This window comes from Conger conger, chromosome 7, assembly GCF_963514075.1.
Source record: "Conger conger chromosome 7, fConCon1.1, whole genome shotgun sequence".
NCBI lineage: Eukaryota > Metazoa > Chordata > Actinopteri > Anguilliformes > Congridae > Conger > Conger conger.
Genome location: NC_083766.1, coordinates 26,477,625 through 26,495,572, shown reverse-complemented (window position 1 = coordinate 26,495,572; position 17,948 = coordinate 26,477,625). Strand labels below are relative to the sequence as shown.

General features: G+C 44.7%; 1 protein-coding gene across 3 annotated transcripts in view; it reads left to right on the top strand.

The window, feature by feature from the left end:
- gabrg2 (gamma-aminobutyric acid type A receptor subunit gamma2) overlaps positions 1 to 17,948 on the top strand; it is a 43,592-nt gene that overhangs the window by 10,281 nt on the left and 15,363 nt on the right. For all 3 annotated transcript variants that reach the window (XM_061248093.1, XM_061248092.1, XM_061248091.1), the window contains exons 3-6: positions 2,120 to 2,187; positions 4,581 to 4,801; positions 5,870 to 5,952; positions 7,703 to 7,840. In XM_061248093.1, coding sequence (XP_061104077.1) covers positions 2,120 to 2,187; positions 4,581 to 4,801; positions 5,870 to 5,952; positions 7,703 to 7,840 — 510 coding nt within the window. The remainder of the gene's footprint in view (positions 1 to 2,119; positions 2,188 to 4,580; positions 4,802 to 5,869; positions 5,953 to 7,702; positions 7,841 to 17,948) is intronic.

The following is a 17,948-nucleotide window of genomic DNA, read 5'->3' as shown; positions in this document are numbered from 1 at the left end:
AGGCCTTGCTGTGCATGGAGGACAGTTGTGTCACAATTGCTCATATTTATTCCAGTTTCAGGAGTCCAGCGCACAGGTCATTCAAGTTTAATACTGCTGCACTCTATGTCTAGGAACTGAAGCAATATTAGGAAGGCACAGATGTCCACAGACTGCTTTTCTTTTTTTCCTTCGCAAAACCATATGAAAGCAAGAAAAATGTAGTGCAGTTTTCTTGGGGAAATAGATGGATTAGTACCTGATTAAATCTCATATCAATGAATAACTCTGACAGAATGAAGCACCTTGAATTAATCGTGCTTGACTTTTCATATTTGGCTAAAGTATAAATAAGTCTGTTTTTTTTTTTCACTGTGTGTGACTAAACTGAGCTGACAATTCTGTCATTTGTGCCATAGCAATATTTTGTGGCATTATGAAGGAAAGTGATCTATGCACTAAACCCACTGTAGGCTATTTTTACTGTCCCAGCCGTGAGCAGCTGAGGCTCTTTCCCCTTTGTATTTTACTGATGTCAATCGTCCAATGAGAATTGAGGAAATAAATCTGGGCTTAGCCTTAAAAGCGTGACAGGCAAGGATGATAAGTCAAGCGCTGGGACTATACATCACTGCATGTCTTGTACTTAGGATGTTCTTTGAATGGGAATGGTGTTCCTCCTGTTTGATGTGGAGAAAATTCCTAATTTATTCACAGATTTTTTTATTTTTTTATATAACAGCCCAGAATATGAATTATGATAATGAGTGAGGAGTCCAGTCCATCTCATGCAGCATTTTTACCCCTTTGAAGATTATTTTCTGGGGTGGTTTTATTTTTAGCTTGGTGTTCTAGAAATCTATTGCTTTCAATGACCAGTAGTGTTTGTGAAGCTAACAGTATAATATTCACTTAAGAACCTTGAAACCACACACTTTTTGATGTCACACCTTAAAGGGTGGGGCAAAATGAAAGTATTGCATCCGCAATCAACATTTAATGTAGAGACTGTTGGACTGCGCACCCCCTCAACTGTTATTTCACCTTTCACCATGCGCATAAGCTCGCCCACACCTGCCTGTGCGGCGTGCATTGTACAGAATCTGTGGCTTGACATTGAGCAGACGTGACTGAAGAAACATGACAGAGTGCCGGTCCCTGTATGACACCCAGCTCCCCCGTTCCTTCACCATATTTAATCTGACACGACCTCCTCTCCCCCCACCCCCAAGCCATCACACACACACACGCATACACACACATCTCCCATCCACCAACACAGCTTTGACTACATATCCCAGAAGCACACTGGGTCGCCTCGCCTACTGTGAGGAAGTGCATGTCCCACTATGTGTGGCTATTCTAAGTAAACTCATTGTGTCCTTGCTGCCTGGTTCTATAAATGGTTACAGTAGCTTCTCGAGGGAATAGCACACAAGTTACACTGTACTTTATACAAAATGCCATATACTTAATTGTACATAATACACATTTCACCTCTCAAACTGTTGAATAAACTATTGTATTTGTGTACAGTATTCTGAATTGCGGGAGATAAAGGGTATCCCTGTCATCGATTGACTGTGGCCGTCATCTGTGAGGTTTTTTTAACCTTATAGTGCATTAGATATTCATACAGCTGCAACCTGCATCCATTACTAACTACACTGCCTTCACAACACATTGACTGTTAATACTGAGAAGGCAGTGTATGTTAATGTTTGAGAAGGACCCAATCTGTTTCTGTGAAGACAAAAATACACAGCACTTATTGATGAACATCATGGTTTAAACCTTGCCAGAGTGTATGACCTTATGGCCTTTAATAACCATAATGCTGATATATACCCAGTGGCTCAACCAGACCTGGGTGCAATACAATTTTCACCACTTTACTGAATCTCAAAAAAACTGTGAATCCCACCTACTGGTCCTCTTGTTTGGCTCAGTAGCACCAGGCAAGAAGAACCGAGCACAGGGAAGCATTTGAATACAAAATAATGTCCTATTTAAGATCTGGGCTCAACCGTCTATTTTATATCTGTGGTACAGTGCCTTTGTTTTCGACCACGACTTCAGATATCTGTCTTCATTAATTTGCTGTGATCTAACGTGTTGTTTTTCTCCTCTTGCATTTCAGTCAAACCAACAGTGATCCACACTGACATGTTTGTTAACAGCATTGGTCCAGTAAATGCCATTAATATGGTAAGTAGATGCCAGCTGACTATGACATTATTGATACCTGAATCTGGTGAGGTTGGAGGTGCAGTATGACTCATTTCCCTGTCACCAGAGGTTTTCATTTTTCAACGGAAAGTGGTGTTTTAATGATGATTATTTGCCTTGCTCATTAAGTCAATGCATGTTTTTCCCTCAAAAAGCTTTTGTAAGTTGAGTACAGTCATCCATAATTAATAAAGAGTTAATAACTCTTATTAACTCTTTAATTTAAAATAGGGTTTTTTTTCCTATTTACTTTAAAATACTGCATGTGGAATTTCAGAAGGCCTTTATTTTTATCACTCTGTGATTCTCTCACTCTTTGCTGGATAAAAAGCGGACCTCGTAGGTTGCGGGTCCCGTTCAAACTAATGGGTGCGGTGCCTCGTCCTTCATTTTGCATAATGGCCTGACATGGGAGTGGGCGGCACGATGGTGCTGTGAATATCACTGTCGCTTCTCAGCCGGAAGGTTCTGAGTTCAAATCCCACCCGGGTACTTTCTGCGTGGAGCTTGCTAGTTCTCCCTGTGTCCACGTGGGTTTACTTTGGATACTCCAGCTCCCCCTGTCATTGGACTGTGCGAGGAATTAGCAGTAACAGTAGGAATTAGCTATTAGCAGTAGACAAAGTGGAGTCATTAAAATACTGCCTGTAGGCATTAATGTGTGAGCAAATGGCAGCAATGTGGGCCCAGTAATGGATTGGTGACCTGCCCAGGGTGTGTTCCTGCCTCTCGCCCACTGCATGCTGGGATGGGCTCCAGCTCCCCCTCCCCCCCCACCCGTGACCCTGAACATGAATAAGCGATTTATAAAATGGACTAAAATGAGTCCAGTGTTTCTGTTCTATTTCCATTCCTTTCAGAGAATGTCAACTGAATGTTACTTTTGAGGCAAGAAGTTCATCGCTCAGTGACACTGCAGTGAACCCTTCTATCCTTTTCCCAAGGACATCCCAACATTTCCCCTTTTGTTTTGGCTATTTATTAAACTAAAGACGAGTTTCAGCAAGTGTGGAAAGATGGCTGAGTAATCTGCTTCAAGGGGATTGATCTATTTGCGGACAGAAGACACGAGCTAAGCCCGGCTGTCAAAATAGGGACACAATGAAAATATGGAGATTAGTCCAGTTCATTGTAATAAGCAAAGCCTGACATTTTGGCATGAAGGGAAGGCTTCTACTCTGTTTGCGCAGCGAAATTTGATGAGTCACAAATTGGAACATTTTGTTTGTAAGGGCCTGAGTGATAAGGCTGAGGAAATAGCAGAAATGCTTAGGATTTCCCCAGTGGCGATGTGAATCAAGGTGAGCAGGTGGTGTGGCTGTATTTTTGTCCTCTTCTTGATTTATTTAGTGTGTATGGAAGAGTGGTGTAGATGGATTGGGTTTACTGTTGGGCTAAGCTCTGTGGAAATGTAAACCACTAAAGCCCTGCCTGTCTGCCCTCGTATACACAAATCACCCGGCTGCTTCCCTTTGAACTCCCCTGCCAGACCTCGGCCCTTTCAGAAACGGGCCAGCTGATTGAGGCTTATATTCATAAAAGGGATTAACAAAGTGAGCCACAGGAGATTCTTCAGCTTGAGTTCTGCTCGTAGAACAAGGGGGCATAGATGGAAATTAGCAAAGGATATGTACGGCACGACGTTAGGAAGTATTTTGTTCACCCGTAGTGGTCACTGTGTGGAATAGCTTGCCAGGTCATGCAGTGGAGGCATAAACTCAAGAACAGGCTTGATACACTGCTAGATGCCATCTCGCTTTTAGATATGGCCTGTTCTCAATGCTATGATATGGGAGAAAGTGGAAAAAAAACAAATGAGAGGTTCCGACCTGTCCTCTTTCCCCCCTGTAGACGATGTAAGGGATGGACTTCCCGCCGTTTGAACAGGAGAAGCGCTGTGTCATTTTCATTCAGAAGTGTGGACACAGCCTCCCAGAGAGGTTACAGAGATTATGCTTTCTCTAAAGCGAAAGGCACACACACGCCTGGATTGCCGCTAAACCTTTAATTTTGAGGTTGAGTGCCTCAAGACTGTTCAGTTCAGCAGCGATATTTAACCCCAGCAGATTCCCGTGGAGTACTAGTGGGCCAAGCGGCCATTATTTAGCACCGTACAGCAATTACAACCCCACGTACGGCAGCCTCCCTGCAGATATTGTCTGCCAACCCTGCTGAAAAAAAACAGTTCAAGCTCAGTTTTGAAACAGCTGGTAGCTGGTTCATCAGCTTGGGTCAGCTCCCAGCTTGATATGGTTTGACCAGCTCAGTAGCTTGGTCCCAGGTAATTTTGAGCCGGTGGTAGCTGGATTTTACACCAGTGAATAGATGTAAATAATGTTTACCATCCCTTTCCTCTGCTTTTCTCCCAACAGGAGTACACCATTGACATATTCTTCGCACAGACATGGTACGACAGGAGGCTGAAGTTCAACAGCACGATGAAGGTCCTACGCCTCAACAGCAACATGGTGGGCAAGATCTGGATCCCTGACACCTTCTTCCGCAACTCCAAGAAGGCAGACGCCCACTGGATCACCACACCCAATCGCATGCTGAGGATCTGGAATGACGGGCGGATACTCTACACACTCCGGTATTATCCAGGATATAAATAGCTTTTCTGCTGGGAATGCATTAAAAGCAGCAGAGCATGCTGGGGGATTTCCACGGCAAATAGAAAAGAGAAAATAGCGTGGGGGTGGGGAGTGGGGGATGTATGTGGTGTGTGGTACCCTCTCATGCAGTTCCAGCACAGCATGCCCTTGTCTTGGATCACATGAGAAACATTGGCATTTCGTTTTGGTTTTATGATTGGGTTTTGTCTGCTGTTGACCACCATAATCTGGTGCTGATGGTGAGAGTTAAGGCACAGTTAATGCAGAGGAGTTTTTAAAGTGTTTCTCTACACATTGAAGCATATTCCCTGCATGTGGTTAAGGAGAGGAACGTGCTTGAGATCTGAAGGCTGATTGATATTACGGGAGTATATGCCCACAGTTCATTAATTCTTTACTTTTTAACAACTTCAGCTCGACCGATAGTTTTTAATTGTACCGTGATAATGGTGTACAGGATATTACATGACACTGATGAAACTGCGTTGATAGGGAATTAGACTTTTTTTCCCATTGCTAATTAAAAGCACTGATGATAATTGTGCTATTAGCAAAGGTCACTCTTCTGCCAGGGTTGATTCCTCAGAAAATAACATGACTCAGTTTCTTCACTGGCAGTTATTTCCTTCTGGGGGCTGTCAGGGATGGGATTCTGCTGAGTGGCCTTGTTGGAGAGGAAGACGGTGCCGTAGGGAAAGATTATAGAGATGGACAGCAGTTATGTGCAATGGTTAACAAAATAAGTCTTTTTTTGGGGGGGGGGTTGAACAGGGTACCTGAAATGTTTCATTAAACAACCAGCTGTTCTCATTACTGCCACTCTGTGTGAATATAGCATTGAAATGTATTTGTGTTTTTATTTTTATTTTTTATTCCTAGGGATTGCAGGGATTGTTTTACTGCATGAATTTTAAGTCAGGCTTAAACAAATAAGAATTTCATGTTTTAAGTTAAGTCTGGACTTAAGCCGTAGTCTTTCCTGAGCATGTGGATGTGATGTAAAGGCTCTGGCACCAATGTGGCTGACCGTTGGCCTGTGTTTGCAGGTTGACCATCGATGCCGAGTGCCAGCTTAAACTGAACAACTTTCCAATGGATGAGCACTCCTGTCCCCTGGAGTTCTCAAGCTGTAAGTCTGGCCATACGCTTCCGTTTTGCGCTCACGCCCAGTTCCATCCCGCCAAAGCCAAGCACGCTCCATACGAGGGGGTGCAGGGAACCGGCCGTGTCCGATTCTGGATATTAAGCCAGGACTATTCAATTAACCCTATGGTTTAAGTGATCCCACATTCAGTTATTATTGAACACCTCATTAGTGGCAGGTTGACAAGACTGTTCTTCTATTCCTGTGAATTTTGCTGTGCTGTTATCTATTTGTGATCTGTGGTGGGGGTGTATGCTTAGTTAGCTAATTGAGACAGGGTGACTGGTGGAAGTGAATATCTGCAAACTAAGGTGCTAATGCCAATGGACATTTAACCCTTTGAACAGAAGGTTTTTTGGAATGTTGTTTTTTAAATATTCATTTGTCTAGAAATCAGTATTCTAGAATTCCAGAACTCTAGAACTGCATTCAGTTACCAGCTGTGATTATTAAATCATTTATATTTACATCTACACTACATTATAGTCATTTAGCAGATGCTCTTATCCTGAGCAACATACAATAAACTTGAAATCATAACCAGGGAAACAGAAAATCATAACCAGGTAACCAGAAGGGTTCAAATTACGGCGTGCGGTTTCTCCGTATCCCAGAACCACAGCATAATCGCGGCCGTGTCTGGTCGGAGCCAGATAGGAATCTAGAGCAAGAGAATCAATTCTGTCTTCTGAGAAAATGTGGGGAGGTGTTGTTATGGTAATCAGGCTGTTAGAGATTCGCAAACATGCCGTAGGAAAGATCTCTGACGAAAGAACGAGAACTGTGTCCCTAAAAATAGTATGGGAAAAAAAATGCATTAAAATTTTAATGAAGAAGCCCTCGGATGTCATCCTCCACCCCAAACGAGTTAAAGTCTGCGGGCTTTATTGGTGAATACTGTATGGTGGCAGGGGCTTGGCTCTTCGGTGCATGTTCCCGTCCTGCAGTAAGTAAATCCATGCATTTGTAAACAGGCCTGCCAGGAGGACTGCAGCAGCGGAATGCGCTCATTCTTCAATAAAGAAAAAAAATCTGATCAATAATTCATCGTGAAACTATTCCATCTGAAAGATGGAAAGTATGTTAATGCAGACAGGGGATAAAGAATAGAACCTGCTATCATCTGCCATAACATTTTGTCTTGAAGATCCATCAGCCCCCTGTTATAGCAAACCTCTGGGCTGTTCAATTAGGAGCCCATTACAGCGGCATTCTGGAGCTCATACAGTACAATAGTGCCCTAATTAGCCCTGCCGCATGGATCGCCCTGCTCAATTCTGGGCTAAAATCGAATGGAACTGGCTCGGGGTCGTTCATAATTAGGATGTAATCAGTATTTAGGATTGCACTTACAGCTCTCCGCCATTCTCCGGGCTGTTTCCCAAACACGCGGGTGCTCCTCCGTGTGACAGATTCCATTAGAATACCAGCTAAATTCTGCACAGCGTCCGGGCGGTGGAAATGGGTGGGGGGAATGAGTCATTCATATTAACCCTTCAAGGTGTAACATCACCGATAGTCTAAACTGAACATTCTGAACTGATGTAACAATCACTACTGGTAACTAAAAGCAACAGAGATCTAGAACACTGACTCTAGAATTGTGAAAAAATGTTTCAAAAACATACTCTTCACAGGGTTAATCTTGAACATTTTACCTCAGTCTAAGATCTTTCCCTTCCTCTCTCTGTCTATCTCATCCCTCCTCCCACTCTCTCTCCCTCATCCCTTCCAGATGGTTACCCCAAAGAGGAGATCATCTACCGGTGGAAGAGGAGCTCAGTGGAAGTGGGAGACATTCGCTCCTGGAGGCTCTACCAGTTCTCCTTCGTAGGGCTGAGGAACACCTCTGAGATCGTGAAGACCGTGTCTGGTACAGTCTGCTGCAGAAATGCCTTCCTCCTTGCACATCCGCATTTCTATTCTCTGCTAATTCAATAACACAAATGACCAGAGCTGTCGCTAGTGTGGTGAATGGTGGTGACAATTGTTGTGGACGCTCTCCACTGTATACTGATGTAAAAGCTCTGCGTTGGCCTATGCTCTCATAATTATGTTCCTTAGCATCACGGGGTGTGCCAAGAAAACAATGCAAATGTCTCTGGAATGTAATTTATGCACCATGATTCAAGAGGCCAGTCCATCAATCACGTTGTTAAATCAGTAAAAGTAAAAGGGGACTCCTTCGAACGTTTGTTTCCTTGATAAATCTGACACAAAGGAGGCATTATAGGTTTGCATTATCATAACTGTGACAAGCACCCACTCAACTTCCTCTGTGAAAATGCAAATTGAGAAAGACGCTTTGAAGATATGCAATTTATTTAAGATTGATGATTGCTTAAATGATTATTCATTGAGGAAAGGCATTTTTTTTTACCCTGCTACAGATCATTCTTTTTCAAGAGTAAGGGTTTTCCCTTTGTGTGAAACGCTAACTGTGATAGGAAGTCCATAGAGAAAGAAAGTGACTGTTCTTGTTTCACCAGGGTTAGGGACAGTGAAAATTGGCCAAAGATCCTTGAGTTAACGCTAATATCTCCCTACCATTAATGCCTCCATATGACCAACTGTGGTCAGTGAGAATTACACCTGCGAGTTAGCAATGGATGCTAGCTTACCTTTGCATCTGTAAGGAGCTGTGGACAAGGGGGTAACCAGGACCTAAAAAATACCTAGGTCAAGACACTCGTTGGGGGTGGGTTGAGGTGGTGTTTGGTGGGTAAATGTGGTACATATGGCTCTAGATTATTTTCTGATTTGAGAAAACACGAAAGGCAATTCATTCCGAATGATTGTTTTCACTAAATAATTAAAGTAAATATTGACTTTGAGACATTAAAAATACAAAAGACATGACCTCTGTGTCCTCGATGCAGCTATGGCCCTGCTGGTAGGTGTGACTGGTGTATCACTAACCTGAGGCACTTTCACAGTGGTTCCAGATCTCTGAGGAACAATGTGAGAGAAAATAAGAAAGATATTGGAGAGAAAGAAACCTCTATCGCCGCATCCTGAGGGCAGTTAGTGTCATCTTCCCTGAATTGGCATACTGTTATGAGGGGCACAGAACCGCCGCTTGTCTTGGGGATCGTAAAACAGTGCCTAAAATGGTGTCCGTGCCCATAGAAAAGTAGACAAGATGTTAAATTGTAAAGAAATCTCAGAGAGCCTTTAATGTAATATACTGTAAATTTATGTTAGGCAGCCCAATTAACCCCCGGGCACCTAGGATGTATGAATGCGTTCCCAAATAATTATGCTGTGCAATGTGCAAATGTGAGTCTTGATCCTGATTAAAACAGCCAGGAATACATTTATGCTTTGATTAAAAATACTAAAGTAATAATACATCCTAGTCTTATTTCTCAACATTGGCTTGGAACTGCCAAATGAGAGTTAATTGGTTGTGAGTGTAGGGTCATGGGATAGGTGGTCTATCTCTTTTGTGTATGCACGACTTAGGTTGGAGAACTTTTTGTTACCTAAAAGTTACATGTTGAATTCCTGGGTTTGCCCTTAAGCAACGTACTTAATATTGTTTCTCTGCTAACAATAAGCACAAAACGGCAATGAATGATATGAATGTATAGGGTCACCTTAAATTTCCAGAGGAATGAGATTGTTTGAGTCATGCCCTCACTGCTTGCTAAGCCTTTTGGAATTAATAAGTGATAATGGCCTTCATTATACACTCTGAAAAGGGCTTGTCTCCACAGAGGAACCATTTTTAGTTCTTTATGGCAATTTCTATCACATGTGGCGAGTGTGAAAGCTCCCAGATAAAGAACCATTTTGGCTGGCAAATAACCCTTTAAATAGATAGGGTTCTTCTACGGAATCGCAGGTTCCTTTTGGAAGAGTTTTTTCGGAGAGTGTATATGAGTGAGAAGAGAGCTTCAATCATAGCAGTCAGGGCGCTGCACAAATTCCTGATTGTTGTGAAAATGCCAGCTTTCCATCCTGGTTATTGGTGCTGTGCTCCTGCTGTTGCTGCTGGATTACTGTGCGATGCCCTGAACACAGTGTAGAGTTTGTCAGTGTGATGTTAGCGTAACTCTGATTGTAGGGGACACCGGTATGTCTTCACGCCCACCGTCAGGACGGAGCCCTCAATCATGGTCAGATCATCTCACTGAGATGTACTACAGGTTTTTGCAATGCTATGAAAGTGCAATGCTTTTAGTTATATGTCTGTTATGTAATAGGCCTGGTTGCCTTGGTTAAACAATAGCTTTCATCAAGAGTGGGGGGGGAAATCCACAACCGATAGCGGTTTTCACAGAGAAGCCAAAACACCAGGCCTGCCCAGCAAAAAGAAAAAAACTGTTTCAACTTATTGTGATTTATAATGGCACTCTGCCCCTTGTCGAAGAGTAAGAAAATGCAGCGCCATCTGCTCGGCTGTATGTTTCCAAGGAGACCGTGCGTGCTCCTGCTCGGTGCTCGACTGGCCGGCCTGCTGAACTCCCCCCGCCGTGTCGTCCGCCGTCAGTGACGAGTCTGCCGCCCTCCAGCCGGGAGCGGCACGCGAACGTCGCCGGCCCCGCGGGACGGCCCCTCAAAGGTCCCGCCGGGTGAAACCCTTTCCCAGAGGACGAGCGGGGGAAGAGAGAACGCCGGAAATCCGCGTCCTCGTCGCGAGACGTTTGAGGAGAAGCGACGCTTGTGTGTACGCGGCGTGGAGCATCATCAGGCCCGTCCAGCTGGCTGATGAAGGCAGATCGGGGACGTTGTGGAGGGAGAGAGCCTCGTATCCCTCGAAGTTGCAATCCGTCGAGCGGCGAGCCGTTCGCTGGCGTCTGAATTAATCACCGCCATCGTTGGCAGGAGCCTCTGTTTTTACTACCCCTCTGTTAAGCACATTAACGGAGTAAATGAGTCAAAATGCGCTTTTACCCGAGTAGAGACAACTTTTATCACCGGAGAAGCAATCAGTGTAGCCGTAGCCCGTGGTTCCCGCTAATTGCGGATTTTATTCTTATTTTGTTAATAGATCTTTCATATGTGAATTGAGCTATCTTATTTTGAGATTTTATTGGATGTGTGTAGTTAAGTTTATAGAGAGGCGTTCTTGGAGTGGCCGTCTTGATTTTGCAGTGTCTGTGTGCATTGGTCTGTGTGATTTAGCTTGAGCCAAGAGAGCCTCAGGACACACCGGCCTCCCATTCTGATTATGGAGGCCCACAGCTTTCAGGTTAGATGTTGACAGCTGAAATCTGCCGGCACTGCAGAGGCTAGAAGGCAGCCAAACAGCACACTGGCCATATGAGAGTATTCAGCTATGTCAGCTAATTTAGCCTAATTCTGTAATTCTGAAATCCGCAGTGAATGAGGGATGTTCTAAGTGGACTTGACACATCTGACAAAAACATCAGTTTTGTCCAGAATATTTCTTGGTACATGTTCAACTTTATACTATTTCCTCCCTCCCCCCCTTTCTTTAATACCCCCCTTTGGCCTCGGTTGTGGTATTATCTCTCGGTTCGCCCAATAATTCTGCAAAAGTTGCCAAAAGATATTCTGCACACTCCATTAAATGGACGGGTGGACTCGGAGTCTATGTGCCGCGAAGTGTGTAACTCAATTTAAGCTGAAGCAATCCACTTAAGGGAGGAAGGGGCTACCTCCAGCAATATTGTGAGTTTCGCTGGACGGTTAGCAAATCTCCGAGGAGGCAAGCAGAGAAAACACAGCAAAGTCATCAGGCAGTGTCTCGAAGGTGCTAGGAAGAGGCCAGGATCAAATGTCAGAGCTGAGAGTCGGAAAGCAGACAAGCAACGACTGTAGTGTGGACGAAAAGTGACAGACTCGCCTTCCCTTCCAGGTGGCGGTTCGAAAATAGTGCATAAATTATTGAGCATTTTGAAAAATTGCAGACAAGGGAGTACCCAAGGGGATGTAGTGAATTATAAATATGAATGATCCGACCGCAACACTGAAAAATAAACCTAGCATTTTGGTTTGTGTCGGCACAGTACCTCTGTGAGATTTTCAGTGCTGCAGAGATTATAATGGAAATGCAGATTGTTGTTTTTTTCTGAAGTGAAGACCTCATTTCTATAATAAGAAGTGATCTTTGAACTCTTATCCATGCCAAGACATTCTATGAGCAAGAGCAGGAACTGAGGCTGTGACTCAGAGGCAGAATCCCTTCTGGGGACTTTAAATACCAATTTTCATTCCTGCTTTTTCAGTCCCAGTTTGACAGAGTAATAGGACTGTAATTAACACCTGGACCTGCGCTGCTCCTGGTAATCCAGAGGACAGCGATTGCCTGGGAAAATGACTGGTTGTTTTTCCTCTTCATTAAGCGCCACCTGCACTAAGAGTTCCTGTGGCTTCTTGAGGGAATGAGAGTTGCCTTCAGTCTCACTAGTTTACGTCACAAACTGTTTTATCTCTGAATATTCAGCCATTCTGCCAATTCTATTTAACCTGTTTGATGGGCGTGCATTCACGCAACTTAAAAAAAAAAACACTTAGCAACACTCAGCGCAATCTCCATCATCAGCTTTAGAGAGTGCAGACAAGTACAGACTCTCCACCAAAGCGCATGGTGTCAGGTGCCTCTTCTTGTCACACCGCGGTTTGCAAGCCGGGCTCATCAGAGGGAAGACAATTCACATGCAGACAGGCAAATCTGAGGGTAACAGCATGGGCATCGGCCAGATTTTATACCAGACTGCAGGACCCATCTGTGCACTAGAAAAGAGCCTTAACATATACCAGACTGCAGGACCCATCCGTGCATTCGTAGAGTACCTTAACATATACTCTTACTGCTCTTACATGGCTCAGGCGGTAAGAGCAGTCGTCTGGCAGTCGGAGGGTTGCCGGTTCGATCCCCTGCCCGGGCTGTGTCGACATGTCCCTGAGCAAGTCACCTAACCCCCAAATGCTCCTGGCGAGCTGGTCGGTGCCTTGCATGGCAGCCAATCGCCATCGGTGTGTGAGTGTGTGTATGAATGGGTGAATGAGAAGCATCAATTGTACAGCGCTTTGGATAAAGGCGCTATATAAATGCCAACCATTTATATACCAGACTGTAGGACAGATTAATGCATTAGTAGAGTACCTTAACATATACCAGCCTGTAGGACCATTCGTGCATTAGTAGAGTACCTTAACGTATACCAGACTGCAGGACCCATTAATGCATTAGTAGAGTACCTTAACATATACCAGCCTGTAGAACCATTTGTGCATTAGTAGAGTATCTTAACATATACCAGACTGCAGGACCCATCAGTGCTGAACAGAGCCTTAGCAGGATGAGCACCGAGCAGCTTTTTAAAATAGCAGGGCCCATCAGTGCTTCCTTTCCGCTTCAGTATATTTTTAACGCATAAGAGCATATAATAATGAGCATTTTATGTTGGGTGTAAGGGCCAACAGACACTCCCTTGTTAGCTGTCAGGTAATTATCCCCCCTTCATGTCCCCCAGTTATCAGATACCAATCATCTCGTTATCCACGGTGTTGAAATTTCGAGCTGCACGTCGGTCCTTGTGCAAACGAGCTGAGAGGCGAGAGCTGGAAATGGCACACTCTGAGAGACCGCAGGCTGGAGGATGCAAGAGCTTCAATTGCCATAATCAAATTGAGCGACGTGCAGTGTCTGCCCTGAACGCTCGGAAAACCGGCATCATATTTCACAGAGACAAGTGTCCGGTGCTCTTTACTCAGTTTTTGAAGCCTAATTGCCCTTATCTATTCGCCCCGGTTCTCCCACCCAATGGGAGATTGACTTTCTGAAAGCCAGACTCTCGCAATGAGCGGAGGTGAGGGAGGCTGACACATGGTTTTGCCAGACAGAACAGAAAAGTAAACAATGAAACAAAGACAAAATGGCAGCCAATATATATATATATGTTTTTCAACTTGAGGTCTCTCACTTGTCCATTGATGTGTCAACTAATCTATTTGATATCTCAATGAGCGAATGAGAGGTCTCAAGTTAAAAAATAAATAAAATGGCAGCCATTTCTTGAAAGAAAATAGATCATACTACTCCCTATTTTGGGAATGGATTTACTCATGGTACTTACCAAAATGAAATTGTTTTATTTGTATATTTAGCAGTTTTCTCATGTTCTCCTTTATATTAAAACACTGACATCAGGACAGAACAGATTCATAGAAAGAATGTCTTGTGACCACGTGAGAGAACCTGGCCTTCGCTCATATTGAAACACCTACACTGAATGCATCTATACGATTTATTTCCAATCAAATGTAAAAAAGAAAGCTGTCTTGTTGTAGAAAGGGGGTTATTAAACAGACAGGAGATAGCACTATTTTGTTTTCTTCATTTTGCAAATGTTTTGCCGTGTCTAAAAAGTAATAATAATCTGGTCTCCGGTGGTATGTCTGTTAACACCGGCACAACTAAAAACCTGAGATCTGGGAGGTATTTCACGAAGCAGGATTACTGAGTTAGCCGGATAACTGCGCTGATTAAAACCCCAAACAGCTCTTTTTAGGTCATTCTGGATTTGGGAGGTTTCCGAGGTTTATCCAGCTAACTCAGTGATCCTGCCTACAGGGCTGGATTCAAGCCCCGTGTCTTTGTGAAGACCTCGGCACAGAACCGCTGCAAAACTAGGCCTGTTGCTCCACTCTAATTAGAGCTGCTCTTTTGAAATGCAGATTACCTTATTTTTCCCCAGCACAGCGGGCGAGTCGAATCGTTCATCAGCGTTCTGATTGTTCCCCGAAGATACGCTTCCCCCAAAACCAGCCAGAATGGACGGTAGAAAATAAATAAATAAATTCATAAATACGTTTTTTTGAAGATATGGTATTGGGCCAGGTATTGATGCAGCTCTGCCTGGTTATGTTAGCGACGTGAGTGACCTAATTCATGACGTGACTGACAGACGCTCTCAGTTTCACAATGGCTAGCCTGATGAATAGAGAATGTGACCATTGCTGTGCTTTTCAGTGCGATTTGAATTTCGCCGACATACAAAGACCAATCTGATGTTTTGTGAACATGTTGAATGCAGGATCCTTTTTCTAAGTTTGCCAATCTGGGGCAGTCTAGACATCCGTGGTTCCGAAACAGGTGCAGTTACTAGTTGCTTCTTCTCACATTGGAGACAGTCTGGAGCTAAGCTTGCGTAGAGTTGAGTCGGATGAAGACCTTTCATATGCAGCTTTAGTGTGCAGTCCATGGGCAGCCCATCAACCATCAGAGGATCCTAGACGGCGAAGAAACCCGGAGCTAATCTTCCCCTTGAGCCCTTGCATACCCTGGGCAAAGAAATCGGCAATTCTGCAAAAGAGTGTGTACTTTTTTTCTAGATTTGCTGGGTTGGGCTGAAATCTTTGGACCCGTTACAAGCTCTATTCTACATCCAACTATGAAGCTACCAGCCCCAGTCAGCACAAACACGGTGTGGGTTCGATCCGAGACCGTGGGTCTCATCCAAACGCCACGACTTGAGTCCCCCAGCAGCAGTTCTACAGTTTTACCCAGTTTATGACTACATCCGACAGGCTTCCAGGAGCTCCGTGGCCTATTGGTGCCCCCCATTAAACGCGTGAAGATAAGAGCCTGCTGCAGCCTGTGCTTGGTTCTGTCTCTGAGAGTGACAGCTGTCACCGGCATCGTCCCGGGGCCCAATCATTACGGGGCCGGCCGAGTGCGCCCAGCCGTGACAGATAATTATCGGCCGCTCTGGAAACCGACACCTCGTCATTTCGGTGGGTCTCCTTGGCGACGCGAGACTCGCCGGAGCTTCAGCCGTTCTCCAAAGACGCCGTTGACCACATCCGGAGCGCCGGGACGCGGCCCCGCTGATCCCTGGGTAATGGAGGATCTATCGCTCCATATTACTGCCATATTACCGTGGCGTGGGCAGCTTTTCCTGTGGTCAGCACTGAAGGATTACCATGGTCTGTGTGCTGGGCCTGCTCAGGTATTTGCCTGCTGCATCTGGAAGTGATGTTTCAGCATTTCACTTCTCGGTATGACCATTTTATTCCATATTTATGGAGCACAATCATATTACCCCAGAGCAGTGCAGGCAATAGCTTCTGTTATCCGTTTAATTCCCAGTAATATAGCCGGTCTGTTAAACGCAGTGCCGGTCCCACAAGGTTTAGAAACTGCCGCTGAATGAATTATGTTGTCCCATAAGTTATTATGCTGTTCCATAATGTTTTTGTCAAAATGGAAGATTAAAATGTTAGGGTACATAAAGAAAGCTTGATATAATAATTTAAACATAAAATACGGCGAGAGATATTGTGTCCTCTCTTGAATCAGCCATTGTTACACACTGTAAAGATGTTTTATGGGAAGAGTGGTAAAAGCAAAACTGATTGATAGTTTCTGTACGCCATTATAAGGCCATTTGTCATAACTGGTGTGCTTGGCATTGCAGGACACTGTGAGCAGGGGTGATGATTCTGTCGATCATTGTGATCTAGATCCACTGAAGATCCCCGATCCTCCTCGCAAAATGTGTTCAAAGACATCCACCGTGTGCCCGTGTTTAATTTCGTCACCGTTTAGTCTGATTACGAGCCACACGTGCCTGGGCTTGAGTAATTATCCGCTGCGTTTACCCAGCGCTTGACGACCGCTCGTCTATTCCCTATTCCCTGAGAGCGGTGCCCACGGGCGTCTCAAATCTCCCTCCGCCAGGAGATCTCATCTGTCAGTAATGAGTACAATGGCAGGAACAAATGGCGTAGGTGTAAAAAGGCCCGTCATCCTTTTCCTCTCCGTGGTGTTGGAATGCGCCTTTCAGAACACATACTGCCAGTTGGGGGGTGGGGGGGGGTTTGTTTAGGGTCTTATTGTAAACAAATAAATAAATAAATACAAAATGCAAGAATGGGAGATGTGTGACTCATTTCCAATAGGCTCCGTAGCAGGAAGTTGGGAGCCTAATTAGCGGTTGCCAGCGGAACCCAAGCTCTTTCTGCCCAGGAACTGGATGTCGGTGTAATAGCTGGTTGGACTTGGGCTGGTACCCGTCGGTGCGGTGCTACAGAGAGGTGCGTAGCGGATGATTAGGGGCTGTGGCGGGGTCCGGCGCTGGCTAATGGAGGAGGCTAATGCGATGTGGCCTGAGTCACTGCTGACCACGCTGAATTAGTGTGTTAACCTGCAGTTTCTCCAGCTGTTCTCCGTTCTCGGGCTCTCCCAGCAGCAGGGCCTGCGCTAATGCAGTGTTAATAAAAACAAATGCCACCCCGAGGACCCCGGTGGAGAGGCGTCCACGCTCATGCCGTTATAAAAGGAGTCGGTCAGCAGTAAAAGGCATGCCCGTCTCTGCGTGGCACTGGTTCTGGGACTGCCAGTGAAAGGGTTGATTAGGACGGTACGGCTCATGGGGACTGTAACACGTACAGTTTTTTTGGGGGGTGGGGTGTGTGGTATGATACCATGATTAAAAAAAGCGATGTGTTCCACGTTTAACAAAATCATGAAAGAAAGGCAAAGTATTTTTTGCTTTTGTATTTTTGTATTTTGTAAATACCGTTTACTCCGATTATTCTGGTTTCCTCCCATAGTCCAAATACATGGTTCTGTTCATTTGTGAGTCTGAGTTTCCCCTTGGTGTAAGAGTGTGTGAGTGAATGGTGTGTGTGTGTCCTGCAATAGATTGGCGGTCTGTCCGTGGGGTTTATTCCTCCCTCTCAACCAATGCATGCTGGGATAGGCTGCAACACCCCCCCCCACCCCCAAACCTGATCGGTAACAAGCAGGTTAGATAATGGATGGATGGATCGCAGCTACCGATCAATATGGCAGTGCACAGCTGCTACCATCAGAGATCTCACTAGCAGAGTCTGGCCAAGCATGAAGCTTCACATTTATAAATATGGTTGTGTTCAAATTTGAACAAAATCGTAAAAGAAAGCCACAATATTTTTTACTTTTATGTCACGACTACCAATCAACAACATGGTACACAGCTGTTACCAGGAGATTTAACAGCTGAATTTGGTCTGGTCAAGGA